Source organism: Thermobia domestica, chromosome 2 (assembly GCF_964235325.1).
Source record: "Thermobia domestica chromosome 2, izTheDome1.hap1.1, whole genome shotgun sequence".
Lineage (NCBI taxonomy): Eukaryota > Metazoa > Arthropoda > Insecta > Zygentoma > Lepismatidae > Thermobia > Thermobia domestica.
In genome coordinates, this window is record NC_137455.1 from 337,231,947 (window position 1) to 337,253,725 (window position 21,779).

The window sequence follows — 21,779 nt, forward strand, 5'->3', positions numbered from 1 at the left end:
TATATCCTTCGCTCATGGAAACTTCTTACAAGCCCTGTTAAAGAACTTACTGAATATTATAGTATTCGCGCCGAGTCGTGAAGCTTGACCTAGATCTACCGATTTCACCACCCAATAGAACGCGAGGGTGTGTTCCGGCCGTCAACCCCCACCCATCACATTTTGTCAGTGTCTTTTCTCTTGCTACACGGAAGACATCTCTCTAGAGTACAGTGTTGTCGGATTGGCGCCAAGTTCCGTTTTGTGAATTGTTTTTTCTTGCGTTATATTTTCGTTGTTACTGTTTTAAAATAATTGTTACAGTGGTTATTGTTGTGCAGTGTTGTTATTGGTATTTTTCTTTTTAAATACTCATTTACTATGTCTTCAAAGTTTGGCAACATTGTTGGTGAATTTCAGCTGTTTGACGTTTCCCCAAGTGTGCGCTCGGGAAGCGGCTCCACGAATTGTACCGAAGTTTTCCGATATGTCGGAGCTCACGCAAAATACTTCTATGATTGGTTTAGAGCCCAAGCTTCATGACTCGGCGCGAGTACTATAGAAATATTTTAATATTTTCTTAGTGAATAAACAAGTTAAGATTTTAGGAGTAGTTTTTAAAAAAAATCGTGAGTAGTGATCAGGGTTTGCTGGTTTAAACCAGCTGTTTTTTTTTTTTTTTTTTTCAAATAACTGCTTTAAAAAAAAAAGTTTTAAATCGTATGAACTGCATGGTGACGTTCTCACATATCAAACCATCTGCATTAGTTTTATCTTAGCTTCACCTTTCAATCAAGGCGCCCTATATTCAATTCTCGAAAGAAGGGTTTGAACCACAACTCAAGTGTAAACCAAGTAGCAGTTCGGATGTCACTTTAACCCTTTCAGCCCTGATTTTTTGTTTAATCTCAGATTTTATTTTATTTTGTCTTATTCTTTTTTACTTAACAAATGAAATACAACCGTCAATTTGTTTGCGGGTGTCATTTAGTTATGGACGAAACATTTTGCGTGCATAAGGATTGAAATACGTATGTAAAATACAGAATGGCATTAATCGTAAACATCATTGTGACCTACATAGTTTAGAAACTCAAAACACATCACTGAAACAGGAAAACTTACTGCGAATAGTTTGTTTCGCCAAGAATAAAACTGCCTACGTAGCTGAGTTTTGTCCATTGTGATAACCCCTGCAAGTACTTTGCAAGAATTGTGCGTTACTTCATGACAACAGATGAAAGCACCAGAGAAATAACGGAAAGTGATTTAGACAAGTTTAAAGAATACTGACATGAAACCCCGATCATTTTGAATACTCCAGAGTAATTGTATTGATCTTAAAATATGATGTACACAAATGTTACCACCAGGTCCGAAAGGGTTAAGCGAAAGTCTTCCCCTTAATAAGCTAGGTATTACATAAGGATGTTAAGCCTAAATATACGGAAGGAAACTAAATTGTATATTTCTGCTTGCCTGAATGCCTGTTGTTTTATAAAGAAACCAAGGTTGTTTAAATATATTGATAGAAATTGGCTTTATCGACTGCCTATGTAGCTTCCAACATTAGCTTGGATTGGACTTTGTTTTTTAATTTAATTGAATGATATCTACATAACTAAATTTGTAATTTAATACCTCAATTTTAGCGTACTGATCATGATAAGTTGACCATAAAATTTTACATGCCAAGCAATAACTGGATTTTTCCGTTGTTTTACACTGAAAGTAATAACAGGATTTCCTCAATGGCAAAGGCGAGAGTTTCCCGGTTTATATATACAGAAGGCTGTTTCATCCTTATGGTAGCAATTTGCAGTCTCTACCAGAGGTGCTTGTTTCGCGTCAGCAACGTGACGCACGCAGTACGGAGTAGCCAGACACTTGTGTACAAGCCGTGCAGAGGAGAGACGTGTGTGAGCAGAATGCCGCCGAAAATCGACCCTTTTTGGGAGGGCTACATCGTAGCACTTTGATATAGGCTACAGCTATACCGAATAAGAATACAGTGCAAGAAGAAAGGTTTCACAGTGTCTTATAAGGAAATTAATGCAGCCATCCATCGCAATGAAAACCCAGAGCAAACCATTGTCATGCGTCGTCAAAAGGGGCAAAAGAAGCAACCGGCTCTACAACGCAGTCAAGACGTCATTGCCAAGGTCCACCGGTTTGGGACCCAGGAGAATCCACCCACCCAACGTGACATAGCCGAGGCGTGTTGGACGGTCAACTGCAACTGTACACCGAATCATACGCGACAATTGGGACTCAGAAGTGCACACAAGCGGCGGGTCCATGTTCTGAAGCCAACACACATCGCAGAACGGTGGGTGGCATGCAAAAGGCTGTATGAAGGTTACCTGGCGGGTGACAAATGGCGTTATGTGATCACCTTAGATGAAGCATGGGTTTGTTTGACAGGATCTCAGCAGATGCGTGCAATTTACTACCGCCGCAGCGATGGAACCGATCATGCAAAGTGGGTTCGCTCCTGCAAGGAGTGTTTTCCAATGGGATTTATGCTTGACTGGTTTCTGTGCAAAAGGAAAGCTTCCAAAACACCGGGTGTCATCAAATGTCAAGGTGAATTCAGCGTATTATATCGAGCATGTACTGGAACCCATCTACTGCCAACATGCCCCGGCTTTGTATGGCAATGACACTGGCAGTGTTCATCCACCAGGACAAGGCCAGCAACCATACTGCCAAACGAACGCTGGCCTACATGACACGTATGGAACAGGAGACAGATGTAAAGGCTATCCCATTTCGAGACATCCCCGTCAATTCGCCAGATGCATCCCCTATGGATTCTGTGCTTTCGGCCTCCTCAAACGGAACATCAATAAGCGTCGTCCGACCACACTTGGTGGCCTTTGGAAAGTGTGCAAGGAGGAGTGGGCGAAATTGGATCAGGCAGTGCTCAATAGAGGTCTCCTTCAGTGAAAACTACGATGTCGTGCAATCGTTCATCAACGGGGCACTCACATCGAACATGATCGCTGGTGGAAACGGGGGTTTTACGCCCTAGGGCACGGGTCTGTACTTCACTACCACAAGGCTGAAACAGCTTTCTGTAATTGTGTACAATGGTTTCATTTGTGCAACTGTTTTATCTTTTTGTCCTTCTGAAATTACTCTTGACAATTATATTAACAGGTATTTCAAGATCAGTGCAACGTATTTTTATCAGGAGTCCTTCGTGAGAGTCGGCAGACTAATCGCATTTGTGGCTAATTATTCCCGGTTTCGAGTCCAAATGGAGAACAATTTCTCTCGGTTTGGATTCCGCTTTAAACTTATGTGACTCCTTCCAGCATAACCCCGTTGCTGCATAATAACACCAAGGCGAAACACTTATTTCTGTCCATATGTAATATAAATACATAGAGCAAATTATTTAAACCAAAAACCTGTCTTATGGTTTTATTTAATAAAAACCATGGTTTTTGCCAACCCTGGTAGTGATATAGTTCTGATTAATATCATGGGAAGACTGGTGAGGAAATATCGATTGAGTAGTAAACTGAAGTTAGTCGATGCTAGAGTTTAGATGTCATATTGTTTCAGTATCACTATTTTTATGCGCAAATTTGAAAGCTAGTTCTATACTCGTAAAACATTGTGTTGATCTATCATGCTTAAAATATTGTGTTCGGATGAACATGGTAGAAGTCGTTTTACATAACAGAAGGCAGTAAATGGATTGTGGAATTTCGTGAACAAACATTTGTTACTTGCGTCAGCCATACAGTCTTTCAGGCCATTTTCGCAGACCATGAATTTTTCAGGAGTAACAGTGCTCATTTGGAGTTCGTCGAATTTTGTAGAAAGTAAAATTACACATAATTAGTAGAACATAATTAAATCATTAAATTTTATATGGGATACTTTTCCGATTAAAACTTTTGTACTCTGGTCCAATTCGATAGTTCTTTTTACGAAACTAAACACGGAGTATATTTCGAAAATGCACAAGTCGAGTAAATTCTGTTGGAAGCATTTGAAAAAAATATCACAGTAGTAAATACTCGTAGTACTACGAGGTAACCAAAAAAGTTCTTGCCGTTCTCTAGTAGTGATAAACAAAGAGCAATACAGTGGACGGTATTTACCTTAGGTTTCAAAGTAATTTCTATCAGTATCCAATATCTTTGCCAGTGTTCCTGCAACTGTACAGTACCCTTGTGATAGAACTCGACAGTCTTAGAAACATAGAAGTCTGAGTGCGTTCCACAATTCTTCATTTGCGAAGGAACTCCACGAAGATGGTTGTTGGATTGAAACAGGTGCAAGGTCCTGTGAATATAGTGCATGGTACACACTCCCAGCCAAGTTACTAAAGGGTCTCCCTGGTCCTCTCTGCCACATGTGACTGGGCATTGTGCAGGAACAATACACATTTGCGATCCACCAATGCCGGCTTCTGCCACAATGCACAGTGCACACTTTCCAACTGCAAACAGTAGATCTGTAATGGTCTGACCAAGTAAAAGGAACTCGTAATGCACTATTTGCGGACAATTCCACCATACAGAGAGCATAACTTTTCGTGGGTGCATAGATGGTTTTGAGGTGTGAGAAACAGGTCACTTAGCGACAACTAATGTCTGGCACGTGTGAGTGTCATAGAGGACCCGCTTTTCGTCACCAGTGAGCAAGCGATCCAAGATGGATATATTCAATTGCCGAGTGAGTAAGGACTGACTGACTGTTCCTTGTTGGCTGCCGACAATGTATGGAATACCCACTTGCTTAACTTGTATGATTTGCCTATTCCATGCAGGTGTAGTATGATTGTTTCTTCGGATGTTAGACCACTGTCCTCATCGATGCTGTTTTCAGGGCCTTGTTATCCAACACATGTGGTCGTCCACTGCGAGGATCATCCGAAAGGCTCGCTTCTAACGGAATTTCTGGAACCAATGCTTGTTACATGCCGCGACTTGATGCAGTAGTTGGCAGGTCCACTTTAAAGTTACACAACACACACGCGCGAACAAGCTGCTTCGATACCTTCGTGTCTATTACTGAAGGTCGAGGATCGCTTTGGAGGCACGTGCGTTATTTCATTTCCTCTGTGATAGCATGAATAATGGGACGCCACAAACGGCAAGGATTTTGTTACCTTGTAGTTTATAAATTCAGGCAAAATAGGAATAAAAACGTTTAGAACGTAATTTCACTGATTGTAATAGCATTTTTTAAAAACAGTATTTTAAGTATTTTAGTAAAGCTTTAAAATAAAATTTCCAGACTATCGGTATATACAACTGTTCCTATATTGTAGGGTCATTGAGAGGATTGTATGGAAGTTGATTAGAAATAGTGAAATGGTTATCAATTCTTGAAGTATTTAAAGGGTAAAGAAGATGCACAGACAGAGGTAAAGATGTAGCATTTGTCGTGTAGCTGTTAGATAGTAATTGGATTACTACTGTTATTTCGATTTAACGAATAATGTCGGACGCTTAATAGTTTATTATATACTGCTTGAATTGAAATTAAGTATACATTTACAATTCCGTAGTTTTAAAATGAAATAAACAGCATTTATGTTGTTCGGTTATTTTACAGCAACTGGAAATTACGCTGGTTTGGAAACAATGCTTTTGTTGGCACATTTCGATTTTTAGGCGCAATCTGTTGTCTTGCAAGACCTGTGTTGAGAGTACGTGATGGTTCTACAAGCTTAGTCGTAATTTTCAATGACTTCCGCCGTGACTAAATACATTATAAGTTTCTTAAGCAGGTGATTGTCATTCGATTCCCGGGGGAAGTACATGTAGTTCAGTCTCATGTTCAGATCCACGTTTTATCTAGTCTTGACACTGAAAACGAACGTTACTTTGAGATAATCTTTATTTATTAATAAGGTACTTGAAAATATTGATAGGTTGCAATTTTGCAGAATTACTTAGTTTCATATTCTATGTTTGTAGAAAGTAATATGTAGATACTGTCGCAACTTACGAGCTTGTTTTGTTACGACCGTTTCAAGTTTGCTTTGTGTGCTGTAGAAATGTAATAATCAGATTTAATGTTAGATGTTGTGATCCTGTCTCACATTCCAGGAATAATCTTACGCTCTCTAAAATTAATGTTGCCGATGTGATAATTAGCATAGGAGTTACAAGGCAGGTTTGAAATCCCCTTTTTTTCTATTCGGCAGCAAGATATTGATTAAACATGCATTACACTTATAGAATGCAGTTTCCCTATTGTATCAGAATTTCGGAATAGTCTTAAATTTATGTACCGACACATGAATTTATCTGGATTGGGAAGTTTTTAAAACCAATGTCGCCTTTTCCAGATTCTATGTAATGTAATAAATTTTGTAGTTATGAATTCAAGAATTCGGAAAGTTTTGTTAATTCCCGATAACATTTCTGATAGAAGTTCACCAAAGTTGAATTCTTGGCCACACTACTTGAAGAGTACCTCAATATTCTGTAAAACATATATTTACTCAAATATCTAGTGTATTTCACAGAATTGGTAGTCAGCCATTGCCTGTCAGTGAGAACAATTTATTTGCAAATTTCCTGTCATCCAAATTTGAAGTGCTCTACGCATAACTGAACGTGAGTTGATGCGTATAGTATGTAGACAACTTCCATAGAGGTAGTTGGTAAGTACTTCAAATTATACGCCCGTAGCCAAATTCCCTTTATAAAAAATGTCCCGTGAGTACCTCAGGATTCTGAAACTTGGATATTTGGATAGGACACAATTTAGTTCCTAAGTTAAGTCTTGACCCGACTACGGTAGCTCCCATAGTACTGGAGCTATGGAGGTTTAAAGTTTTTTTTTTTTTTTTTTTTTTTTTTTCCTTCATGTTCTCGGCAGGTTAGTCTATACTTTTTGTCTTATCTTGGTGTCAGGAATCACCTCCCAAACGTTGTCGATGTTTTGAAACACGGTGTATTAATTACAAATCATTCATCGAGTTTTCTATGTATTCCACAAAGTATTACTACAAAATGTTTGATACATCATTTGAACAAACACATTTGCAAGTTTCTTACATATTACAAATGTACTATGTACACTCCTCATGTTACACGGCACACATCTATGCGGTAGTCAAGGTCAGCCCATACACTTTCGAGGTCTCCACTGTTTATTCCGAGACAGATGGTCGCCCGGAGTTTTTTTCCTTTAGAGGCAGCCTGTGTCCTTCAACTGTCGATACCATCGCAAAATCCTTTTGTGGGTTGGTGGTTGTATATTGTACTGTCTTCGGAACGCACGGTGGTGACGGATTCTCTTCAATATTTCATCGCACAAAATACTTTGTTGATTATTCCCCATTTTGCAAACTATCACCCTGCCACCCGGTGAGTCACAACGGAACCTCCAATGACAAACAAAACTTTAAAGTATGCTCTTTCGATTGGTTATTCGTACCAGTAGGTGGGCATTAAATATTTGAAGTTATAAGACTTTAAAATCTGAGTTATTTGTAATATATATATATATATATATATATATATATATATATATATATATATATATATATATATATATATATATATATATATATATATATATATATATATATATATATATATATAATATAATATAATATAAATGTGTGTGTGTGTGTGTGTATATTTAGCTCCCATGACCATCAATCTTGGGCAGGGCAGTTCTTTTCCATGTTAGTCTGACAGATTTGTGGGGGGGGGGTCTTCCTTTTAAAAACTTAACCCAGTTAGTTTTATTGGGCAAAACTGGGTTCTGTTTTGTTTTGTACTATGTTTCAAAAAAGCCATATTCCTGTTTTAAATAAAAATAGTTCATATTCTGTTGTACACATGAAACTGGAATTAGTCAAGGCCAAGATCGCTTAGTGGTAGAGCGCTCACTTCTTGGGCTTGGTGCGTCTATTTCGATCTTAGCTCCCGCCAAGTTGGGCTTTATGGTGAGTACAGTATGCATGGGTTGTCCCGTTTCCTGTCAGTTTCGTCATATCACTATTGTAATCAATCTTAATCGGTCTTCCTTAAACTCGGTGCATAATCGAGACAGTGCACTGAATTTAAATAAGAATGCGAGACTCTTCATCCGTATTTCGTTGACCGCACTTTGCACCATTGACATTCGCATATATCTCGGTTACTTGAAAGAAGGAACTAGACAGTTCGTAGAGTAACAAGAAACGGGTAATCCTAAATAGGTATAAAATAGGAGTAAAATACCGTATTGTACTCAGGATTCAAATTCCTGGGTCAGCCGTCTTGTCTGGAGACTCTTTTAGTTTCACACCAGGCAAACAATTTATTCATTTTTTGAGATACTGAAATGTTGATTTTCAAGAATTCTGGAGTTTCCCCGATCAGATTGCCGTCAGTGTTAAAAAGATCGAGTTATATCTTTAGTAATTTTTTCCTAATTAGCACTTGTGAAGAATTATATTAGCACTAGTACACGAGTATGTACTACAGAAAAAAGGGGGAGCGGGAGTTTAGTTGCATTAGCAAATGATTTAGGTATGTTTTGCCAGAAATCAAGGTTCAGTTGATGCACCAGAATCGTAGAGTGCAGGAAAAGAAATAAGTATTGCTTGATTGGAATGAGCCAATGAAAACTTTCAATAAGTCGTCAAAAGGTGGTTTCAAACAGGAAGAATACTAATGATGGAAGACCAATTAAGTGGTTATAGTGACGGAAGAGAAGGGAAAATCGTGAACTCTGGCAAAGAAATGTTCAAAGTTTTGACCTTGAGGGTCCTAAAATGGTCAAAAAACTGATTTTTTTTTTGTTTTAATTTGTTTTGACAATGTTGCCATCACTTTCACACTGAAAAATTATATATATATATATATATTGTACAAAAGGGGTATAGTACGTTCACTATCCTGGCATACAGTTGCTGTCCGATGCACACACACCACGGGTGGTGGATGTCGTCACCAAACTCAGTATGAGGGCTTATTTATGGCTGGTCGAAGGAGAGTCGGTGAGGGTGACAGATATGTTGTTGCCACATTTTCCCTTTGGGTTATTTCTAGGTCGTTTTTCTTTAAAAAAAGATACACTAAAACATAGTATGTAAGAATTTTGTATACGAGGAAACTTGCAAAACTGCTTATGTTTTTAAGTATTACGTTTGTCCTACAGATTGCCTAAGTAGCTTTTAAATGAGCATATATGATTTTTTTTTTTTATTATTTATTAACTAGTGAGTCGTAACTACTTTAAGAAACAAGCAATTGGAATTGTGCTGATCAGGAATTAAACCTTCATAATTACAACAAAAGCACAATAACATGAATTCACGCAGATGTTCGTTTCTAATTTATATTTCAGCCAAATGCTACTGGAACTTTTTTTATTCTATATTTTTTTTCACTAGTTCCTAGAGTTTTTGCAAATGTTGCTTTAATTCTACTTCTTTATTACACGTCTAATTAAGCGTAATTTGTTAGGATATATAGTATTAGTGTTGCCTCGGAGATAAGTATCTTTTAAGTTCGAGACAAGATTAGAAAAAAAGACAATTCTCGTCTCATTTTCGAAACTAGAATCGAGACGAGACGATAAATTTCACGAGTCTGGCGGGCAACTCGAGTTTATCCCAGACTTAGTTCTCAATATTTGTTTTATTGATACATGAATCATAGCATAAAACCATAAATTTGATGATTGTACGAACACAGTGTAGAACATTTACCAATTTGTAAAGATACGCAAGACATTACACCATATACTCCAATGATAAAGATTGTTTGAATGTTATATCATTCCCGTCATGAATCTCTCGTTACGCTGAAGGATTCTGGTAACTTATAGATGAAATTAAGACAAGTAAATGTTTCAGTTGAAACTATGGAAGACCTCCAAACCATCTGAATACAATAAAGTTCTTCTCGGGCAATCAGCCAGGTGAAAACTGGTGGATAGGCCAACGTTTCGAGAGCTGTCATCGTTCTCATCATCAGGGCAATTATGTAGAGATCAGCGGATATAAGTAATATATACTCTGGACTGGCGAAAATGCTGATTCCTGATTGGCTGAAAATGCTTGTTCCTGATTGGCTGATTCAATCTGAAAACTGGAGCTGTGATTGACTGGCTATGTTCCGTAGTCCGTGGTACTGATTGGCTGAGAGTTATCTGGATGTTTGTGTGTAGTTTTCTTTGCTGCGGTACTGATGACCGGGTTCCACAGGGGGCTGAGTTGAAATCCAGTCTCTATTAACGTTGTTCGGTTCATGAACTATGGCAAGAGATTCAGCTACTATCCTGGTCCAGTAATTGGTGCTCTTAGTAATGATGGATGTGTATGTAATGTCGGATGTGATTGTCCGAGAAGAACTTTATCATATACGCCGCCAGGAAAGCTTCAAATCTTACTTCATCTGAATACAATATTCAAAACTTCGAAGTAGTCGGCTACATCTACAACTACTGATTGTAATAGAGAAATATCAAAGATAGAACCTGTTCCTGAGTCCATATGTATAAAAAATTTCTCGCTATTCCTTACTGTTTTTGTTCTGTGGCGACATGTTGAAACCAAAAATCGTTAATTTGGATCATTTCCAGTTTGAATAGAAGGTTAAGGGAGGGTATAGAACCTATTCTTGGGACGTTGAATAGATTGCAAAAGAGTGTTTCTAAATATCTTTTAGTTCTTGCTCTATGAAAATCAGTATTGAAACCAGAAGTATTGTAAATTGAACCACTTCCGGTTTCGATAGTATTCCAGGTTGCGATATACTCTTGATCATGAATCGATCGCAGAAAAATGTTTTTCGCTATCTATTACTATTTTTGTTCTATGGCGATAAATATTGAAACCCGAAATGATTAATTTTAATTACTTCTGGTTTGAATAGAGGGTTAATGGAGAAGACAGAATCTGTTTCTGGAACGCTGAATCGACGGACAAACACATTCTGTAAGACTTCCGACACTTATGCATAGCATAGTTTGAAAATTTAAAAAATCAGGTCATTAATTTTGTATGTGAATTTACAAAATGAAACGAGACGAGGACATCTTTTCGGTAATCGAACCTAGAGAAGAAATTCTTCGAGAAGAGAAACGAGATGTGACATAATATTTAGACAAGGAAACCCTGTTTCTCGTGTCGACTCGTGATCACCACTGTATCACACGCATTTATTATTATATCTGTAATAGTATTCGATCTAAATTACACAGTAGACTTCAGTGTTGATTAATATTGGAAAGTGCATCTATTACAGTACGTTTCTTAGGTTTTGCTAGTCAATAATTACTATTTATATAACGCTTATTATTCTATTGCTATAGAATTTAATTAGTGTTCAAGGGAAAAGTTTATACTTGTTGTTACATTCCTCTGGATTGGCAAAAAAAAAAAAAAAAAAGTACTTTGAGTTAAGGGAAAATAAAAGAAAAGTGTATTGTGAAAAAGATTTCTAAAAATTGACCAAAAAAAGAAGGAAAAATAGTCACTGACCATCCCTTTTTTTGACAATTTGGAATGACATAAGGCAACGTAGTACAGTCCGCAGCAAGAAACCTGCAACATGAGCATGTAAGTTTGTGAAACTACGCCTAACAGCCCAGGGAATCTACATAACGTCTAAGTATACGAATCGCGCCAGGAGAAACCTCGGCGTCCTCCCCTGCAAACTTATTTTGGAGCAAAAGACTTCGTCGTTTCACAATGAACGTACACGCTCATGTTGCAAGTTTTTTGCTGCGGACTGTATAAGCATTGATGGATCGGTTTTGCCAGCGGGAGAGTCGTTCGCTGTCGTTATTTGAGTGCTGTTTTATGGTTTTGGGGGGAAAGGGACCATACCTTTTGAGTTTCTGAAACTGTATAAGGGGATAGCGAACAGTCTATACTACAAAATGTTGAACAAAAAATTCGGCGACGTGTCCCCTCAATATATATATATATATATATATATATATATATATATATATTACAAGATTGAAATTTTCAAAACGCAAAAAAAAAAAAAAAAATCGGTCTTGAAAAAAAAAAAGTAGTTCACATTTACACTTACATAGTGTCTACAATTTGTGAAACTTTCAAATTATTTGGACGACCTCCATCAGAATTAAAAAGTATTAAATTTTGATCATGTATAATACAAAATTCGGTAAGGATGGGGGTAGGGGGTCGAAACTTTGTGATGGTTTTAGGTCAAAACTAACATTTTGGGTCAATAACGACTCAATTTGGATCAAGGGCCTGATTTCACTATCTTACTAGGAAAGGCCCTTTAGATCTAATGCCAAACATGATCAAGTATTTTCGGTGTACTTTTCACAAACTGCTCATATTTGAACTTGCTACGTAGGTACACATATTGATAAGAGCACACATAAAGTTTCAGATAGTAAATTAAGTCTATAATTACTTTGAACTTAGTGTTAGCATTTACGTTAAGACTATTCGATGGTCGATTTTTTTTTTTTTTTTTTTTTTAAGGTGTTACATGTTGAGATGTAAAATTTACAATGAAGTTTAAACGAAGTTCCAGCCCTCCTCGCTGGTATAGCGGCTAGCGTGCATACTTTGCTGCACGAAATCCCAGATCGATTCCCGGTAAAAGCATCGAATGCACGACTCTCGTTTGAGTTGACTTTAAACTGTAGGCGTTATCCTATATAGCCTCGTTGTTTGCTGCAGTTTTTCTTACTTTACAAGAAAGTTCTTAATGAACTACGTATTTATATGGTATTAGAACTTCTTGTAATGTGTAAGAGAAGTCTGCAGTATTGAAATTCTGAGTTGATATTCGCATAATTTTTAAAACAGAATATTTTCATTCTTACATTTGGCCATGGGTTAGGATAAATTTAAGATTAGTTTTATTTTTTCACTAAGTATTGAAACTAACTAATATTTTATTTCCTTTCAGTTGGCTTCTGGTTCTCAGGCCTACATCAGACCACTTAGTTGTTCAGTAGTAAGTGAAAGGGCGACATTGCTACAAAATCAGACAGCCACACAGTCAAGTCTGGTACCGGCAACAAGCTTTCTACAGACTTCAATTTCACCCAGTCTGGTAAGTTGGTCTCGGAATGCATAGTAATTGCACTGATCTGCTATTGTAATTCACGAGCATTTGGATATTTTCTCTTTCTCTGGCTCCCGTCTTTTCTGCATGGGTTTTATTACACAGTAGTAAATAGTTTTGAAAGCAGTCAAAAAAAGTTAAGTCCGGTTAATTAGCTTTTTATCTGATAGATGCAAATAAATAAATAAATGCTTTAGAGGAGAAAATAAATGTTAAAAAGAACCAAACTATTTTCTCACTCTTTTTTTTTTTTAAATTTATTCTTGCCTCTGAGTGAACTGATTATTCAGCAGGTGATGAAATGTATTTGGTTACATGGAGTGCTGGACGTGTCATTAAACTAGTAAGACGTGCTATAGATAACCATGCCTCTAAATATCCCTTAAATTTAATGTTTAAGTTCTAACTCGAACTGTGAAAGGCAGTCATAAGGATGTGATTATTGAAGAGATACGACGGAGGATCAATGTTATGCACAATAATTCGTGTAGATTGAAGTGTTATAGCAACATATCAAGCATATATATACACGAGGTAAATGAACATATTAAAGCTACTTTTCAACGTAGCCGCCCAGTCAACACATTTTTCCTATCATGGAACAAGTTTCAAAATATCTTGTTCATAGTCCGTCTTTTGGGCATAACCGTCAGCACACAACTGATTTGACTTCGTCATTGGAATTAAAACAGTGGTTGGCCGAGAATGCCTTCATTAAGCCATAAAGATGATAGTCTGAAGGTACGAGATCAGGATACGGCGTATGCACGAGCACCTTTTACCCAAACCAACACGAACAGAACTAACATAGGACGTGCATTGTCATTGAGTTTATTTCCAGCATTAATGTTCTAGCGTTTGTCACGAAGCTCACATGCAACATTCATTGTAGTTTCTCGTGTTAGTCCTCTTGCAGTAGAACTTTTGCGTATACCATACTAGTCATTAACTGTTTTTCGCAGATTGTCACGTTCATTTCTCTTTTTCTTTGGGGAGTGTTTCCATTCTATATATGCTAGCTTTCAGGTGTGTAGTTGTACTCAGAACCCATCATCTTTTGCTATATCTTTCAGCGTACCGTGCAAGATAATCAAGACAGATCATTCGCTCTCCCTTAGATCTGTGAGATTCTTTGACATCCACTGAGCGCACAGTTTACGAAACTTCAGTTCATCGTACACCACTTCATACACTGTATCGTACGTAATGGATGTGTTCGAAGATTGATCCGCCAGTCATTACAATCACCTCTTCAATGGTCATGACATTCTGTTCGGTTGATACTGTTACTAAACGCCTGATACGTGGCAAATCTACAAAGTTCATACTGCCTTATTCAAAGAATTCGCACCACCTGGAAATATGCTACAGTGCATTCCTCTCATCACACACAACGCATTTTCCTGTGAATTTCACTTAGTTTTGTCCGTTTGGTGACAAATTAACTACCTGTCAGCAGGTAGATGATTGTAACATGCGCCATATTTGCTCACTAGTTCACGGTTCTGCCGCTAGATGCGTCTGATCGAATGACTAGGGTATCAAAATCTCCTCTTTCAGTGGTCATGTACAGGTCAGTATGTCTTCGTGAAAAGAAATTGTACCTTATTTACTTACCCACCCTCATTATTAATTGTATTAGCAGTGTAAATTATTTCTATTTTGTAAATTTCCTAGCAGCATGATAAAATAGTAAACATTCGTATTTAAGCAGGAAATTTAGTAAATGCATCGGGTAGCACAATGCAGTTAACAGTAGGCAACCTCATGAGGAACTCATAGGTATTAAGATTTCAGTAATTCCGAAGTCTTGGGGGGAGGGGGTACTGGTCTTAAATCCATCAGCTAACCAACAAAGTTCGTGTACATTTGGAAGGTAGAAATTAAACACGTTTTGTCGTGGATTGATTCATTTGAAGTAATTAGCTTTTGTAGTCTACAGTCTCAACCAACCCAGATTCTTCCGATAAATATTACATTTTTGGTAAAGGAAGGCCTCATAGCAGAACATGCCGCGATCTGCGATGTGATCGCAGGCCGCACCTGTGCAGAAAAATTGCCAGAGGAAAAGAAAATAGCCAACAGATACCTGCTATGTGTAGAAGTCTTAAATGTACGGACGACTCGCATAAATATAGTTTGAACTGTTTATGTCGCATAAAGCGTATTTTTAACAATCACAAGTGTTTCTTCTACAGAAAATTTTTGACTTACAGAAGCTCATCGCAGAAAGACTGAAAAAGTTCTGCCATCGGGGAGGAAGGTAGACCTCGTCCTCCGTGTCATTCCTGTTTCTGCTTAAAATTTCTCAAATGGTTAGACAGAAAGATTATCATGTGTTGGTGAGGTTTCGGGAAAATACGGAGGATGGGCTAACCATTCCCAGTCAGTTTAATCTTGTTCAAGGTCATTGCACCGTCCGTGAGCATTATTCTGAAAATGCTACCTCTTTAACCAATACCTTGATTGGAGTTTGTCCCAGAACCTGCCAAAAGGCAGAATACGTAATAATTCTTCAAACCTTTGATATTACACTGATATGACTTGGAACATTTCTTAATGCACGTAGTCAGAAAAGGTTTGGTTACAACGGAGTAGTAGCGATGAATACATGCTGAAATAAGTCGAAATGCAACTGAAGTGTAATGATTTAGCAGAAATCATCCTCCAATTTCCTAGAGTCTGACTTGCATGAGTTAATTGCTTTTAAATGCATCATTGCTGATTATTAGTGCCTGCATGAGGTTTGTTGCCAAGACCCTGCCGAGAAAATTTTGACTATTTTTGGGCTGTTCCTACACTTATTGTACTCTTTGCAAACTCTCTACGGGTTTGAGCTGGGTAGAATAATAGGTTTTTCCATATTCATATGGGATTATAGAAGCTGTTCGGTTTATATCGAGACCGATTTTGAATAAAACACGCCTTACGAGAAACTTACCGCCGCTACACCGATGGTGTTCTGTTGAGTCCTCAAGACTGTACTATTTGCCTGATACCGAAGTTTTCATTACCTGGCGAAACATTGGAAAACATTCGGTCCCATTCTCCCTGCAAGACCAGCGAGAGTGCACGGACGCCAATTTTCGAAACTACTTTTCACTAGATCAAAAGTCGCAGAAATCCATTGGAGTGGCATCTGAGCTCTGCACGGAAATTTTTAAAACAGAAATATTTCTAGTTCTCATTCCATTTCCTAATTAAGACAGACACAGGCAGTATTATTTGAAGCCTTGTCCACGTGGATCCTCACTTGGTTGGCACCCGTACAGTTGGAGGATGTAGACAGATAGGTGTTACAGTGGATTTTTGGAAGTATCCTGAATTCGCTTTCACTGTCAGCCTTCGTTAATAGCAACATTCCCACCAGCTACCCTTGGCATCACAATTACGATATCGTCACCCGAATGCGACTTTCAGCAGAGATATATTTCATTGAGACTGCTTCTTGCCATTTTAACCCCATCAGGTGTTTTGTAGTTTTGTGCAGTTCATGTGTATGTATGAGATAGAGGGATAAGGATTTTTAAGATATAAAAATAGAAAAAAAAAAAATAGTTTGCATGATCTAGGGATGATTGTAAAAGTTTAGTAGTGCGTATATTTCTTTCATTCATTCTGCATTGTGACGCAGGAGCAGTTGGTGAACGCGCCCTCGCAGACGCACCTCAGCCGGAGCCACTTAAAAATAGCAGTGTTCACAGCTACTGTCAAATCGAATCACTGGCCGTCGTGCGTTGGATCGGTGGATTTTCGTGGGATGTAAATCTGCGAGCGTCTTGTAGTATTAGGGATGTCATTTTCCTTGAAGCTGTCTTCTTGGTGCTTTTTTTGGGGGAGGACTTTGGCCACGGGGTTCTGGTTTGTGTAACTGACCACAATAGTTATCACAGTCACTCCGAGTGTGAACCCATTTTCCCAGCACTTTCACTATACATATGTAGGAAAAGAGAACATGGAAAGAGCCGATTACACTTTCCAGTAATTGTTTAATTTAAACCTCATTTGATACTTACAACTCCCCCCGCACTACTGCTTATTGTAGCAAACACATCGTTCTATAGTAGTAGTTCGTAATTAATTTGGTCAAATATTAACCGGAAAACTTTGTATTTAAATATTAGATACACTATTCACCGCTTAATATAGGCGCTAAGGTGTCCCTTTTCACGTCACGTGCCCATACGCTCTCTGCTTCTCCCACGCGATCGTTGGGAATTGCAATGTGACATTTTGTAAAATGCACGAAGCTTTTTGGTTAGCTGATTATCTGGGCAACCATACATGGTCAGTTTCCTCTTGTTCTTAGTGTTATCTTCGAAATTTCATAAGTGTTTTTGTGGGTTTGTATCAGGGAAGGATTTTTAAGACGTGAAAATAAAAATGATAGTTTGCATGCGCTAGGAATGATCATAAGAATTTAGTAGTACGTACATTTATAATCAAATTTCCATTTTATTTCAGTTACCGGTATGCAGATTTCAGACATCAGCAGTTCAGAGGGATATTGACTCCGCTGCTAAGTTCATTGGCGCTGGTGCAGCTACTGTAGGAGTAGCTGGATCAGGTTAGTTTATTTTATTTGTAGGATTAACAGTAGTAAGATAACATACTTTGATTTTGTTACTGTTTTTACATGCTTGTACTCCAAAATTTTGAATTCAAGGTGCATACAACGATTAATCTAAAAATTGAAAGAAATGATTCAATGTTTCAAGCTTTCACATTTAATTCCCTTTAATTATGAGGAGTTACTCTTACATACTTCAGTGTGCTCCGACTCTAGCACTGTGGAAAGTATATAGTGGAACGCACTGAATTGAAAGAGGTGAATATATATATATATATATATATATATAATATCATTGGTTCGTACACAATTATAGTAATATTAACATGTTTATAATTTTTCAGTTGGTAAAATCCTGTATGGAGTTCAGTATATTTTTCTGATTAGCATTTAATCTCAAACATATTTGTATTTACACTTTTTTTTTTTTTTTTTTTTTTTTAAAGGAAGTGTCCATTTCTGTGCATTTTCATATATGTACCTCCTACGGTTCACGGGACCTAGAGTTAAAATTGTACATCTGAGGCCTCGTAAGCCACATATTTCTCGCGTTGTTTTGGCTCCAGGTTGCAGATCTGATGTATAAAATACAAAATATGTAGGTCTCTCGTCACCTACTGTTCGAATATTTCTTCAAAGTCTGCTGGTGAGCATAGTGTCACTATACATGAGGCACTCGTGAGCAGCCAATTTGTTAACTAATACATGAATTAGTTCGTTCACTAGTATTTGACACTGAAGAACATTATATCATGAAACGAAATATTTAATTTTAACATCGATGATTATTTCGTGTAGGCTAAGGGAGGCGGATGATAAAGGCAAGTGAATAATGATAAATTGGTGGAATGATAATGAGAGGAAACGGTAGTACCCCGAGAAGACACCCACTCTTTAGCTGAAAAGGTTTTGAAACTTGCTATTTAGAATCCTGCAATTGTTAAAATCCTAGCAACTGATTGCAGAATATCGATGTTCCATGATTTGCATCAAACTAGTCAATAAGGTTTAACCGTGGATATTACACTAAAGATGTTACTTATTGTACTTACTATGTACTGCTTTTTTTTTCTTCTGAACACCTCCGCAAATCAGTGCCAGTCCATTTATGGAGTGTTAAATTCATTTTACATGGCTGTTAAATTTTTTATACTGATCATACAAGTAGGAAAGTCGGGGAAATGTTTCAAAATGTATGCCAAAGTCTAGACAGTGGCTGTATTTCACAGAAGTCGGGGATTTTTATTTATTTATTTTATTTTTTTTTTTTTTTTAGCTGCTTAAGAAAACTAAAATTGTCTGGAAATACAGAAGCTTAAGAAGTGCTAAAAGGTGTTAGAACTTCAAACTATGAAGGAAGCGATACAAATAAAGTTTTTCAAATGTTACAAAAGAAACAAAGGAATGTTCGGTGGTTTGGAGATCAGCCAAACTGCTTTCTTCATGAATCTATTCAGAATGCTGAAATGTTAATGTCCTTCGACTATAATTGTTCGGTACTGGTGTTTTATTGTGCTCGAAATACAGGAAGTTGATTCATAAGTATTTATGATAAGAAAATAAACTTACTGTATTTAAAAAACAAACAAACAAAACAAAACAAACAAAAAAAAAAAAGCGTTGGATGTGCTGGACACCGATTAAATTTTTTATTGTATTTTTTTTTTCTAAACTTATTCAATTTGCGGTTACTTATGGCAATTCAGGAAATCAATACCAGAATTTCAATGCGAATCGTGACAGAAAATGGCTGTTCAAAATGAAATTGCCCAATCATTGATGGTACTTTTATCTACAGATGGAATTCAGTAAAGATGAAACATCTCTTGTTAATATCATTACATACCATATTAAAATATCTCCTTTCCGTTCATAATAGAAGGTTAAAAAAGATTTTTCCACGTGTTCTCTAAATGTATTATTCAAAGTATAGGATTAGTTTCTGTTACCAAGTGGATAAATAATTCAAAAATTTATTTTCCTCTATATTCCAGGTGCTGGTATTGGAATGGTGTTCGGTTCGTTGATTATTGGTTATGCCAGGAACCCTTCATTGAAACAACAGTTGTTCTCCTACGCCATCTTAGGATTCGCCTTGTCTGAAGCCATGGGGCTATTCTGTTTGATGATGGCTTTCCTGTTGCTCTTTGCATTTTAGTCAGCTATCAAGGAGATTGTATCCTCCGGTTAGGTTTCCCATGGAGTATATGGAGGTGATTCAGCTGGTACTAATGTGTTTTGAGGAAGGTGTTCTTGATTGTGGGGCAAACTCTGGACCATTCCATCAAAAGATTCTCAAGGACACCCTCTGAAAATGTGTGTGCATGAACTCTTAAAGATAGCTCCTCCAGTTATTCCATGGTTCCCATGTAGAGAATGAGATACCTGCATTGTTGTAATAGACTGATGCCCGAGATATGATTTTGTTAGTTGGTGGATGTTATTTTTTTCTGTTCATTAAAATCTAACTTCAAAATTTCATACGTAAATGTCATGTAAACAAAAGAAAAACAGAATCCAGTGGCTGAATTCGACTGTTGAAAACTCATCATGGTGTCGCAGAAGGAATATGCTGTTCGAACACAAGTATGCTGCATAAGGGTGATTTCTATTGTACAGAATATAGGTTCAATAAATATTATAGAAACACAGTTCTTGAATGAATTTGTTGGAAACATCCGATTATTGTACACTGTCCAATCCTATGAGGTTTGAATAGTAATTTTCCATAGAAATGAATACTCAAAGCATATATTCACTTTCGCAACAATCCATAATTGTACAATAGGCTAATACGATTTCATTATATTACGATTTTTTATTCTTTTTATGTGGATACTTCTTTCATTCGTTAAATGGTAATATCTGGTGGAGCTATTGACTTATCGGGTTCAGAATATGTAAATAGTTTTGTTTAATATGAATTTTGGCATACGTATAAACGTATCAAGGAAAGAGGTTTCACGTACATATTTAAACAGTTCCATACGTGTTCACATTTACAAAGCGTGGATTTCGAAAGTATTATTTTTAAAGGTTCTTTTGTAGTTGCTTGAAAGGAAATATAGTATTTGCAGTATTCGTGTACGAGTTTCAGAGAAGAAACTATATCTTCCTGGGTAGTATTATTTGGAGTGAATTTTAAGCTTATTCCATATAACTACCAACTAAATAACAAGGCACGTAGCTAATAATAATTTGATATGTTAGTTTCATACAGGTTTTCGGTTTCTATTTCATGTGACAGTTGAAGCGCAAATAAGCACTCCTGCTACCCTATATGAAGATTGGTGATATTTTGTCTTTATTTTATTGTTGATTTTTGGTATATATATGTCAATAAATGTTTAGAAAATTGAACTAAATCGTTGTCGTTAAAGGAGTATTTTTTGATCAATGTATTTAGAAAGTACACTAAATTCAGGAGAATTATGGTTGAGATATACAAGTTTTCACAGGATAACGTAAGTCAGTGTACAAAGATTATGAATGAACAATGTGTAATTTTGTATTAATAGTATATTACGTATTGAACAGTAACCATTCACTTTTGAAGAAAGGAAAAAGTATTTAACAGACCGTCGTTAATATTAGAAGTGCGTAACATTTTCCCAACCATAAAACGAGTTCAGAATTCTTACTCTTTGGAAAGTTACGGGTGCTGCTAATTGCCATGGCACAGTAAAGAGTTGAGAACTATGAAGTAAACATATTACAATATATTGAATTGTCCGCAAGCAGTTTTGAACAATGTAACAGTATGTTACACAGGCTATCCACACACACCATCGATGTCATAATGCAGTACTGCCAATTCAGTTAAATTCAAGTTGTAACTATTTCTTTGATCTTGCATATTTAATGCATTGGGAACTTTGAAACATGAGAGAAGCTTATTGATTTTTATAATACAGTAAAACCTCTGGATAACTGACACCAATGGGACACTTTTTTTGTCCGTAAAGGAGTGTCCGGTAGACACGAATTTAGATTTACTCACACATGTGGTAATTACTCTACTTATGGAGTATACAGTAAATACATTAGTTATAAATGTAAACCGAAATATTGTACCTATTGCTCGAATTATTGGGGAAATACCATCTCTAAAAATACTGAGATGCGTTTATATTGGCATGTAATGCAAAATATAATGGTAGTGATAATTTTCTTATCCAAGTCATACCTCC

The 21,779-nt window shown here is 36.9% G+C and overlaps 1 protein-coding gene across 1 annotated transcript in view; it reads left to right on the forward strand.

The window, feature by feature from the left end:
• ATPsynC (ATP synthase, subunit C) overlaps positions 1 to 20,240 on the forward strand; it is a 37,888-nt gene extending 17,648 nt beyond the window's left edge. Inside the window, exons 3-5 of the mRNA XM_081749177.1 lie at positions 12,861 to 13,007; positions 17,484 to 17,586; positions 19,584 to 20,240. Coding sequence (XP_081605303.1) covers positions 12,861 to 13,007; positions 17,484 to 17,586; positions 19,584 to 19,747 — 414 coding nt within the window. The 3' untranslated portion in view covers positions 19,748 to 20,240. The remainder of the gene's footprint in view (positions 1 to 12,860; positions 13,008 to 17,483; positions 17,587 to 19,583) is intronic.
• The last annotated feature ends 1,539 nt before the right edge of the window (positions 20,241 to 21,779 follow it).